General features: G+C 42.0%; 1 protein-coding gene across 1 annotated transcript in view; it reads left to right on the top strand.

The window, feature by feature from the left end:
• RYR3 (ryanodine receptor 3) overlaps positions 1-12,275 on the top strand; it is a 564,315-nt gene that overhangs the window by 526,835 nt on the left and 25,205 nt on the right. The window contains exons 86-89 of the mRNA XM_058427349.1: positions 3,645-3,773; positions 7,285-7,389; positions 9,235-9,316; positions 9,960-11,287. Of these exons, the coding sequence (XP_058283332.1) occupies positions 3,645-3,773; positions 7,285-7,389; positions 9,235-9,316; positions 9,960-11,287 (1,644 nt within the window). The remainder of the gene's footprint in view (positions 1-3,644; positions 3,774-7,284; positions 7,390-9,234; positions 9,317-9,959; positions 11,288-12,275) is intronic.

Raw genomic sequence — 12,275 nt, 5'->3', positions numbered from 1 at the left:
GGACCTCTCACCTTTGCTTCCAAAAGATAAACACAGTTACACAGGGTCAGGGACAGCCCAGGATACAGTCAAGCCCCTATAAGGAAGGTGTTGTAATGTATATCCACAGATGCATGGGAAGTCCAGTGCCCGAAGAGTACATTTGAAGACAGAAGTGGGAGACGTGGTTAAACACCAAATCATCTGTTATGAAATGCTAGTTTACTTTAGTTTTGCCAGTGAAAACCAATCTGTGTTGCTATAAAACAACCAAGAGCTATAACACAACCAAGAGCTCTAAAATAACCTGTGAATGAGAACAGATTTCACTAGAAAAAAAGACTTACACAAGATGATAGGAATAGGATGAGTTTACAAGTTTGTGTTGAGAAGTCAGATGGTTTGTTTCAAGGAAGTCCAAATTATATTGAGAAAATCTACACAAACCTATTAACAAAAAGGGATGTTTTTCCTCTTTGCTGATTCCTCATCCTGGTTCTGCCACTTACTGGTTTGTAACCTAGAGCAATCTGTTTAACGTGCCTCTGTTCCAGTTTTTTCATCAGTAAAAGGGGTAGGACCTATGCCATAGGGTGGTAGTAAAGGTTGAGAGGTTGAATACAGGCATACCTCATTTTATTGCAGTTGATTCTGTTGTGCTTCACAGATGCTGTTTTACAAATCGAAGGTTTGTGGTAACCCTGCATCAAGCAAGTCTATCTGCCATTTTACCAACAGCATTTACTGACGTGCTGTCTCTGTCACATTTTGATAATTCTCACAATATTTCAAACTTTTCACTGTTATATCTATTATGGTGATCTGTGATCAGTGATCTTCGATGTTACTATTGTAATTGTTTTGGGGTGCCATGAACTATGCCCATGTAAGACAGCAAACTTAATCAATGGTGCATGTGTTCTGACCACTCCACCAACTGTTCCTCCATCTGCCTCCTTCTCCTCAGGCCTTCCTATTCGCTGAGACATAACAATATTGAAGTTAGGTCAGTTAATAACCCTACAATGGCCTCTAAGTGTTCAAGTGAAAAGAAGCGTCACACATCTCCCAGTTTAAATCAAAAGCTAGAAATGATTAAGCTTAGTAAAGAAGGCATGTTGAAAGCTAAGACAGGCCAAAGGCTAGGCCCCTTGCACTAAACAGCAGTGCAAAGAAAAAGTTATTAAAGGACATTAAAAGGGCTGCCTCAGTGAGCATATGAATGATAAGAAAGCAAAACATCCTTATTACTGAAATGGGGACAGTGCAAGTGGTCTGGATAAAAGGTCAAACCAGCCACAACATTCTCGTAGGCCACAATCTAATCTAGAGCAGGAGTCTAACTCTATTCAATTCTATGAAGGCTCAGAGAGGTGAGGAAGCTGCCAAAGAACAGTTTGAAGCTAGCAGAGTTTGGTTCATGAGGTTTAGGGAAAGAAGTCATCTCCAAAACAGAAGTGTAAGGTAAAGCAGCAAGTGCAGATATAGAAGCTGCAGCAAGTTATCCAGAAGATCTGCCTAGGATAATTGATGAAGGTGGTCACACTAAACAACAGATATCCCGTGTACATGAAACAGCCTTCTCCTGGAAGAGGGATACCATCTAGGACTTTCATAGTTAGAGAGGACAAGCCAATACCTCGCTTCAGAGCTTCAAAGGACAGGCTGACTTTCTTATCAGGGGCAGCCCAGCTGGTAGCTTTAAGTTGAAGCCACTGCTCATTTACCATTCCAAAAATCCTAGGGCCCTTAAGAATTATGGTAAATCTACTCTGCCCATGCTCTACGTGTGGAAAAACAAAGCTGGGATTGTCATCTGCTTACAGCATGGTTTACTATTTTAAGCCCACTGTTGAGACCTACTGCTCAGAAAAAAAAAAAGATTCCATTCAAAATATTACTGTTTGTTGACTATGCACCTGGTTCCAAGAGCTCTGATGGAGATATACAAGGAAATGAATCTTGTTTTCATGCCTGCTAATACAACATTTATTCTGCAGCCCATGGATCAAGGAGTAATTTTGACTTGCAAGTCTTATTTTTTAAGAAATGCATTTTGTAAGGCTACAGCTGCTATAGATAGTGATTCCTCTGATGGATCTGGGCAAGGTAAGTTGAAAACCTTCTGGAAAGGATTCAACATTGTAGATGTCATTAAAAAACATTGTGGGCCAGGCGCAGTGGCTCATGCCTGTAATCCCAGCACTTTGGGAGGCCGAGGCAGGCAGATCACGAGGTCAGGAGATCAAAACCATCCTGGCTAACACAGTGAAACCCTGTCTCTACTAAAAATACAAAAAAAGTTATCCAGGTGTGGTGGTGGATGCCTGTAGTCCCAGCTATTCGGGAAGCTGAGGCAGGAGAATGGCGTGAACCTGGCAGGCAGAGCTTGCAGTGAGCCAGGATCATGCCACTGCACTCCAGCCTGGGTGACAGAGTGAGACTCCAAAAAAGAAAATTGTGATTCGTGGGAGAAGGTCAAAATATCAACATTAACAGGAGTTAAGGAAGTTGATTGCAACCCTTGTGGGTGATTTGGAGAGGTTCAAGACTTCGGCGGAGGACATAACTGCAGATGTGCTGAAAATAACGAGAGAACTAGAATTAGTAGTGGAGCCTGAAGAACATGAACCTGAATTGCTGCAATTTCATAATCAAACTTGGACAAATGAAGAGTTGCCTCTCATGGATGAGCAAAGAAAGTGGTTTCTTGAGATGGAATCTTCCTGGTGAAGATGCTCTAAACATTGTTGAAATGCCAAAAAGGGATTTAAGATATTACATAAACTTAGTTGATAAAGGAGTGGCAGGGTTTGAGAAGATCGACTCCAATTTTGAAAGAAGTTCTGTGGGTAAAATGCTATCAAGTAGTACATGCTACAGAGAAATCTTTCATGAAAGGAAGTCTATTGATGCAGTTAACATTGCCTTATTTTAAGAAATTGCCACAGCCACCTCAACCTTCAGCAGCCACCACCGTGTTCAGTCAGTAGCTGTCAACATAAAGGCAAGACCTTTCACCAGTAAAACGATGGTGGAACTTACAACTTGCTGAGAGCTCAGCTGATTGTTAGCACTTTTTAGCAATAAAATATTTTTTAATGATGGCATGTACATTGTTTTTTAAAAACATAATGCCATTGCACACTTAATAGACTACAGCATATTGTAAACATAACTCTGATGTGCACTGAGAAATCAACATTTTGTACGACTCACTTTATTGTAATGTTCACTTTACTGTAGTTTATCTGTAATCACACTCGGATTATCTCTGAATCTCTGTATGCCTCTATATGTAATGTACTCAGAACAATGTCTGGCACTTACAATGTTAGCTATTATGTTGTTGCTGTTATTATGATTATTTGGATAATTACCATTATCTTCACATATTTCACATTGAGTAAATTATCCTATTTCATAGTCTCTAAGTTCCAGCTGAAGGCAGTCCTCATTCCTATCTATTCTTTCCCCTGGAGGGATATTTGTGCTTGAAAGATTCTAGAGATCTGGTATCTCTGCAGTTCTTCACAGGGTCCCTGGCTCCTGTCAGAGCAAAGAGTCATAGAGATGCAGGATTCTCATGTACCATTCCCAAACACCAAGTTTAGCTTCACTGACTGAAGTCTGAGAAATACTAAGCTCTACTCATTTGTTTTTAGGAATCAATCAGTGATTTCTACTGGTATTATTCAGGGAAGGACATCATTGATGAATCTGGACAGCACAATTTTTCCAAAGCTCTGGCAGTCACCAAGCAGGTTTTCAATTCTCTTACAGAATACATCCAGGTATGTGCTACAGAGTGCATGGTTGAAAACAAAGAGAACGTTGTTGATATGCCCATATTCTATATTCCCTACAAAATACTTGATTGTACACAGTGCACTATCCATCCAGCCCTAATGCTGACAATACTTATTTTCTATAAATAGGAAGCAATAGTACCTGCATTCCACAAGCAGGTCCCCCCACTGGACCTGTTTATAGTGTTCACACTTTATTTGCATTTATCTAGTTACATTTTGCTTTCCCTCCTAAACTAAAAATTTTTCATGGAAAGAAAATGTCTTACTCAAAACTATATCTAGAACAATGTCTGGCATATATCTGTTCAGTAAGCATGGAGAGTGGAGTGGAGAAATGATTCATAGAATGAAGGAATTAAGGGATAAATGATGTTCTCTTGATAGAGATTAAAAAGAGGATCCATGAGATCCTACTGATTTGTCAGAAATTAACTCTGGAAGAAGTAACTTCAGAAGCACACAAACTACCTAGTGGTGGCCAAATCTGCAAGTGAATTTCATGTTAACTGTCTAGATCTCGCTGCAGTCTTTCTCTATTCGTAGTATTTTCTGTTCATTGTCTGTGGTGGTCTAGCTATTTTGGAAAAGGAACAGAGGATATATTCAGGCATAATTTGCTATAAAATTAGTAGGCATATCATTACCCTCTGTGATACAAGCTTTTTTTTAAAGCAAAAGTAATACTTCATCTTCAGATTACCATAATCAGGAGACTCATGAAAAGGGCTTTTATTCATTCATTCAACAAAACGCTCAGTTTGTACTCTGCGCTGTGGTTCATGAAAAGAAGCACAGTATATTGCCTCTACCCATAAAGAGCTTACAGTGCAATTGAGAAAATACTTATGCACAAGGAAAATTATTCAATATAAGATGATCATACAGCTGGATGCGGTGGCTCACACCTGTAATCCTAGCACTTTGGGAGGCTGAGGCAGGTGGATTGTCTGAGCTCAGGAGTTCGAGACCAGCCTGGGCAACATGGTGCAACCCCGTCTCTACTAAAATACAAAAAATTAGCCAGGCAGGGTGGCGTGCGTGTGTAGTCCCCGCTACTTGGGAGCCTGAGGCAGGAGAATCACTTGAACCCGGGAGGCAGAGGTTGCAGTGAGCCGAGATTGCGCTGCTGCACTGCAACCTGGGTGACAGAGCGAGACTCAGTCTCAAAAAAAAAAAAAAAAAAAAATACATGATTTAGAATAATCATACATACTATGATTAAGAACCACATATGTGGCCGGGCGTGGTGGCTCACGCAAGTAATCCCAACTCTTTGGAAGGCCGAGGTGAGCGGACCACCTGGAGTCAGGAGTTCAAGACCAGCCTGGCCAACATGGCAAAACCCCGTCTCTACTAAAAAATACAAATTAGCTGGGTGTGGTGGCGGATGCCTGTAATCCCAGCTACTCAAGAGGCTAAGGCAGGAGAATCGCTTGAACCCGGGAGGCAGAGGTTGCAGTGAGCTGAGATCGCACCGTTGCACTCCAGCCTGGGCAACAAAACTCTGTCTCAAAAAAAAAAAAAAAAAAAAGAAAAGAAAAAAAGAGCCAAAGGGCTCCGAGTCTCCATAGGACCACGCAGGCTATGGATAGATGCAAAGGAGGAAGTACATTCTGTGTCAGTGATTTGGAAAAGTTAGAGATAGGATTATGCGTGGCTTTATAAGAAATAATGTCAGCAATTATATCCATCTTGCTGAAACAGAAGACATAGGTGAGGGAAGAAGGGGAGAATGTTTTTTACCTTTTCCTGTACACCTTCATTTCTTTCCCAAAGAACTTTTTATATTCCAAGAGTCCATAAGTTTTTAGTGACTTTTTTTTTTTACTGGTAATATGACTGAGCCAAAACTTGTTCTATGAAAAATATTAAATTCTCATCAAAGAAAGATCCATGTGATGAGCCAGCTGGCACAGTCAGATCATATTTGCTCATTAAAAGAAACACAAAACTAAGGCCGTCAACTTGAAAGGGAGGATTTTGAGGGGAGATATATCCTTGTCACTCACGCATTATAAGGACATGAAGAGATAAAGCTAAAAACAAGTTACTGATCTGAAGTTTCACAAAATGCAGTGTACCTAAGGAGATCATTGAATATATTTGTTAAGCATCTGATTTGATCTCTGCAAAATCCGTCGTTATCTTCAGAACGTTCCATGGAGCACGAACCCAAAAGTAAAGGAGAAGCTCATTTTTGGTGAATGTGTTTCTTTCAGCAACCAGCTTTGTTCCAAAAAGAATCTAATGGTTTCTAGGGATCAGACACTGAATGTACATAAACAGTGATTTTTAACAAACTTACGTGATTTGGGAATGCAGGCAGTATTTCTACTGCTTACCTTTTAAACCTTGGGAATCCTGCCAAGACTTTTCTAGAAATTCGGGTAATATATGTGTTCCTTTTAGAACTTTCTTATTGAGTAATTTGGAGATTGGTTAAAGGGTAGAAAAAAACAGACTATAAAGAAAAGATAAGAAATGTTGGCTCAATAATGATCTTCAAAAATAGTGAGATTATTGACCACGCACTGTGGTTCCTGCCTGTAATCCCAGCACTTTCGCAGGCTAAGGCGGGTGGATCACTTGAGGCCAGGAGTTTGAGACCAACCTGGCCAACATGACAAAACCCTGTCTCTATTAAAAATACAAAAAAATCAGCCAGGCATGGTGGCACATGCCTGTAATCTCAGCTACTTGGGAGGCTGAGTCACAAGAATCATTTGAACCCAGTGGGCAGAGGTTGCAGTGAGCTGAGATCGTGCCACTGCACTCCAGCCTGGGTGACAGAGCGAGACTCTGTCTTAAACACACACACACACACACACACACACACACACACACACACACACAGTGTGAGATTATTAACATGGAAAATGCAAACTAAGTTATTCCTCTACATTTGATTTTCAGAAAAGTTCATTAGAGATGCTATTATATCTGAAGTTTAGGTTAGTAAGAAAATCCTAGAAGTGGTTGAATGCTAAGATTATTACACAGATTTCTTTTTTTTTTTTTTTTTACTTAATTAGATAGCTGTGTGGTTATCAGCATGTGTAACTTTGCCTGGAAACATAGGTAGATGAGGGCCTGGTTTTCACACTGTGCTTCACAGCACCCTTGATTTCCCCCAAAGGCCTCTGAGGCCAAGGTGAGGGTGGAGAGTGTGCCCTTCAGCCCTGTGTCAACCACAGCATTTCACTGTTTTAAATATTGTTCTCCAGTGTAAGCTTTTATTTTAAAAACTCATTCTGAGGCTAAAAGAAAGTCTCTGAAAATCGCTGGACTGTGAAATCCCTAGTGGTTTTTCCTAGATATGGTATCCTATAATCAGGAAAAGAAAAAAGTAATAATCCTGGGAAAATACTGAGCTATGAAATATTTGACTTTTGGAAAGTCTGCTCATATAAGTAGGTATCAGATGCCCTTACTAGACAGATTACAGAGCAACTTGTGATGTTTAAGTGACATAAGAATGTCCTCTTCTCCGCAGGGCCCTTGCATTGGTAATCAGCAGAGCCTGGCTCACAGCAGGCTGTGGGACGCAGTGGTTGGCTTCCTCCATGTCTTTGCTAATATGCAGATGAAACTCTCTCAGGTACTGTGGCCCATTCCCTGCACGTGTCATTGTTGTGAAATGCTAAGTCAGTCCTCACTCCTTGGTGTTCCCATTGTGATGTGGCTGTTTGATCAAAGGCTGAACAAGCCAAGCATATTAGGTCTCAGTTTTTTAAACTGAAGGCCAAAATGGGAGACGGAAATGAATGCCTCCGAGGGGGTCCCAGACAGGCTTTTGCATGAACGCAGCTTCGTTCTTTGTGTCTCACCAACCTACCCTTTTTATTATTGCCTCAACATTTGCTTTCTATGGTGCTAATCCTTTCTGCTTCCTTGTCACTGTTTTGTCAACTTATAAACACTCCCTACCAGCCCTGTCTGATCTGTCTCATGTTGCATGTCTCTGTAATCCACATCCCTCTTCTCTCTCACCCCTGCTTCTTCCTCCCTCCCCCCCCCCCCCCACGCCCCCGTCTCTCTGCCTCTCCTTCTCACTCCCCATCTCTCTGGCAAGATGAATCAGAACCGCTCAGAGCATTTATTATGAACAAATAAATGTAGCATATGTAGCAGTTTATTGCCTCTCTCCATGGCAACACATGAGGGAGACCTTCAGGAGGTATTTGAGGCTGATTAGAGTAACATTTGCAGCTTTAACTTAAATCATGTGTATCTAAAATTTTCAAGGCTGTCACATCTGCCTCCTCTCTTCTGGAATGTGCTATTTAACCTTTCATTTTTCCCCTTTTGACTCTGGCCTTATGGGAGGAGAGAGTTCCTGGGAGGGCTGCAATTTGACAGTAAGATGTCCATTCCTATGTCAGCTGGGCAGTGTGGTGTAGAGTCTCGAGATGAGAGCCCTGGCCCTGCCACCTCCTCACCAGTGACTTTTGGAAAGCCACTTTCCCTTTCTGGTTTTGGTTTCATCATCTCTAAAATATCCAAAGTTAGAACAGGTGATCTCTGAGGTCTCTTCCCAGCTCTGATATCCTACACTTCTGTGATATTTTGTATATAGCTGTGATACACACCGTAGGTGATGAAGATTCCTCTGAAAGTTGAAGGGCTAGGCAAAGAGCTATGGTTGGGTTTTTGGTTTTTGGTTTCTTTTTTTTTCCTCTTTTCTTTTTTTTTTTATTATTTCTTTTCTTTTCTTTCTCTTTTTTTTGTGGGCCGGGGTGGGGGGCGGTCTGTAAAAGGTATGTGACTCAGAATACATTTTTAATTGAATCCCCAGATTGCCCACCTCAGATCTTCCAAGAATTGTTTCCTACTGTGACATAGGGTATAAAGCATGGAGTTAGCTTAGCGATGCTCTTCCTGCATTGCTGAAATTAAAACCAAACAGACTGGTATCAAAACCATCCAGAGGAATAGCCTCCATTTTATTCCATTTAAAGGGACAAGTGGCACCCAGATCACCACCAACTAGAATTGGGAAACTCTAAATTAATCCAGAAAGAAAGGAGAACCCACTTGGTGATTATAACCTTGATACCTTTACCAGATGTCCAGTGTTCTCATAAAGCTCACTGGTAATTCTCCAGTGTAGAAAATGACAATGTAAACTACTAGAGACAGCTGAAGGCTCTTTGGTGCATTGGGTTGTTCAGTCGTTTTGGACAACACTTGGTATATCTGCCACATTGTACTAATAAAAGGAAAAATGTAAAGGAGCTTTGTTGGATGAGTCCTGCTACAGTGAGTCTCCCGGTGCTGCAAACAGTGGACGATAAGGCATCCTCATTCAGAATGAGAAGGAAGCTCTTTCCCGACGCTGATGCAGCCTGCACCTAACCTTTCCAGAGCAGGCTCTTCTCGCTCACTGCCCTGTACTTTACTGAGGGATCAGATAGCTCAGGGGTATCTCCTGTTTCTGTTCTAGGATTCCAGTCAGATCGAGCTGCTGAAGGAACTCTTGGATCTCCTTCAGGACATGGTGGTGATGCTTCTGTCCCTCCTGGAAGGTTGGGCTGTTTGGTATAACTAGGCCTTCACACAACTGTAATTGGTCTGAGCACTAACCTTACTGATCGTGCAGATTATCCTTCTGGCAGGTCACTGATGCCATATGACATTGGTCAGAAAGCCAAATTTTCAGAAACAAAAAATAAAATGAGGGGCACCTGGTCTGATGGACGAAGCCTGAAATCAATTGATTTTCTATCAATAGGAAAGCCAGAATGAACTGGGGAAAACCTCCAAGCTTTGCTCTTCCCTATCCTCTCCCTCTCCCCATTGCTTTTCAACACATCTGGCTGCCAGTGTGTATGCCAGCCATCTAGTTGGGCACCCTCCTAGGTCTAAGGGGATCAAAGGGACACCATGTATCCCTATGTGTCCCTGATAATCTAATAATGAAACCACTTCCCAGGCCCCAGGCCATGTTAAAGGCAGTGGTGTGGCCACCTCCTTCTTCCCTTTGTTTCTTTCCCCCTTGGCTCCTAGTGGTGTAGTCTTTATGGCTTGCTGCTCCCTCCTACATCATCACGGTCAGAGAAGAGCTGACTAATTTGGCACAAAAGTCTTCTAAAAATAGCTACCTGACAAGTGACATGATAGCTTGGGTTTATTTATATATTTGTATGTCTTTTTGAACCTGCCTCACAGGGAATGTGGTAAATGGCACCATTGGCAAGCAGATGGTTGACACACTGGTAGAATCATCTACCAATGTAGAAATGATCTTGAAATTCTTTGACATGTTCTTGAAACTTAAAGACTTAACCAGCTCAGACACCTTCAAAGAATATGACCCAGATGGTAAAGGAATTATCTCCAAAAAAGAATTCCAGAAGGCCATGGAAGGGCAAAAACAGTACACACAGTCAGAGATTGACTTTCTCCTGTCGTGTGCAGAAGCTGATGAGAATGACATGTTTAATTACGTTGATTTTGTAGACCGGTTCCATGAGCCAGCCAAGGACATAGGGTTTAATGTGGCTGTGTTATTGACAAATCTTTCTGAACACATGCCAAACGATTCCCGCCTGAAGTGTCTGTTGGACCCAGCAGAAAGTGTGCTAAATTACTTCGAACCCTACCTAGGACGCATCGAGATCATGGGTGGGGCCAAGAAAATTGAGCGTGTTTATTTTGAGATCAGTGAATCCAGTCGCACTCAGTGGGAGAAGCCCCAGGTGAAGGAATCTAAGCGACAGTTCATTTTTGATGTTGTCAACGAAGGCGGGGAGCAGGAAAAGATGGAGCTGTTTGTGAACTTCTGTGAGGACACCATCTTTGAAATGCAGTTAGCATCTCAGATCTCTGAATCCGATTCAGCTGACAGGCCAGAAGAGGAGGAAGAAGATGAAGATTCTTCTTACGTGTTAGAAATTGCGGGTGAAGAGGAGGAAGACGGGTCTTTCGAGCCGGCCTCTGCATTTGCTATGGCCTGTGCCTCTGTGAAGAGGAATGTCGCCGACTTCCTGAAGAAAGCAACCCTGAAGAACCTCAGGAAGCAGTACAGGAACGTGAAAAAGATGACTGCGAAGGAGCTGGTGAAGGTGTTCTTCTCCTTTTTCTGGATGCTGTTCGTGGGGCTATTCCAGTTGCTCTTCACCATCCTGGGAGGAGTCTTTCAGATCCTCTGGAGCACAGTGTTTGGAGGGGGCCTGGTAGAAGGGGCAAAGAACATCAGAGTGACCAAGATCCTGGGTGACATGCCTGACCCAACCCAATTTGGTATCCATGATGACACTATGGAGGCTGAGAGGGCAGAGGTGATGGAGCCAGGTATCACCACTGAACTAGTACACTTCATAAAGGGGGAGAAGGGAGATACAGAGATCATGTCAGACCTCTTTGGACTCCACCCAAAGAAAGAGGGCAGCTTAAAGCATGGGCCTGAAGTGGGTTTGGGTGACCTCTCAGAAATGATTGGCAAGGATGAACCCCCTACGTTAGAGAGTACTGTAGAGAAGAAAAGGAAAGCTCAGGTAAGTGTCATTTGTTTCTTTCATCTTCCTTTATCCCCAGAATAAGACTTGCCACCGTATCTTGTGATCAGTACTGACACCATTTCCCCAGGAGCCAACACTCTATATTAGATGGTGGCTCTGGTGTGATTATGCTGATCTTATAATTCCACCTCTGACGTGTCTGCAGAAATCAAGACTTAGATGGTTATCTCAGTGTCTAATCATTGGTTGTTCTTCTAGTTTATATTGTAGAATTCAAACATGATGGCCTGTGATACTTTGCCTCAGACTTTTATTAGAAGGTTAGTTCTCATGCTGTGTAGATGCATTCAGTGAACTGAAAGCATAGGAAACGAAGAATAACATAAAAGGAGACCTTCCTTTTGAGTCCGTGCTGTCTCAGTGTCATAAAAGGTCAAAATGATCCTTATGATTTGGCCTCTCAATGAGTTTGATCATGCTTGGGACATTTTTATCCTTGTGATACACTCACTGTTCAGTTAGTACTTCATGTCAGTCAACAAGATTAAGTGAACAAGATAGCAGGAATTCAGAGCCCCTTGACCATGGAAGGTTCTGGGTGTTCCCCTCTCTTGTAGTATCCAATTCACAGTGTCATTCTAGCATCAAAGAGAGTAGAGAAGTGTGAAAAGATCCAAGCCCAAAAACATTCATTCATTCACTCCATTATTATTTATTGAAAAGTTAATGTGCTTTGTCACTGTTTTAGGCTCTGGGAATATGGTGGTGAATAAGAAACACACTGTCCCTACAGTTTAGTGGAGAATAAAGGCATTGGACAAGTCAAGACAAGTATAAAGAATGCTAGGAAGGAGAGATGTCAGGTACTATGGTTCTCTGTAGGAGAGAACGCTGGTTTGAAGATTCAGGGAAGAAAACATCAGAATCAGCATTCCTACAATATTATTCTGTTTTGCTCCCTGATGTAGCCCCAAAACCTAGAATACAGTTTGATACATAATAGGGTCCCATTCCAGGACTGCTA

This window comes from Hylobates moloch, unplaced genomic scaffold (assembly GCF_009828535.3).
Source record: "Hylobates moloch isolate HMO894 unplaced genomic scaffold, HMol_V3 SCAFFOLD_14, whole genome shotgun sequence".
In the NCBI taxonomy this organism is placed as follows: domain Eukaryota; kingdom Metazoa; phylum Chordata; class Mammalia; order Primates; family Hylobatidae; genus Hylobates; species Hylobates moloch.
The sequence above is the reverse complement of the archived record's forward strand: the minus strand, read 5'-3'. Positions and strand labels throughout refer to the sequence as shown.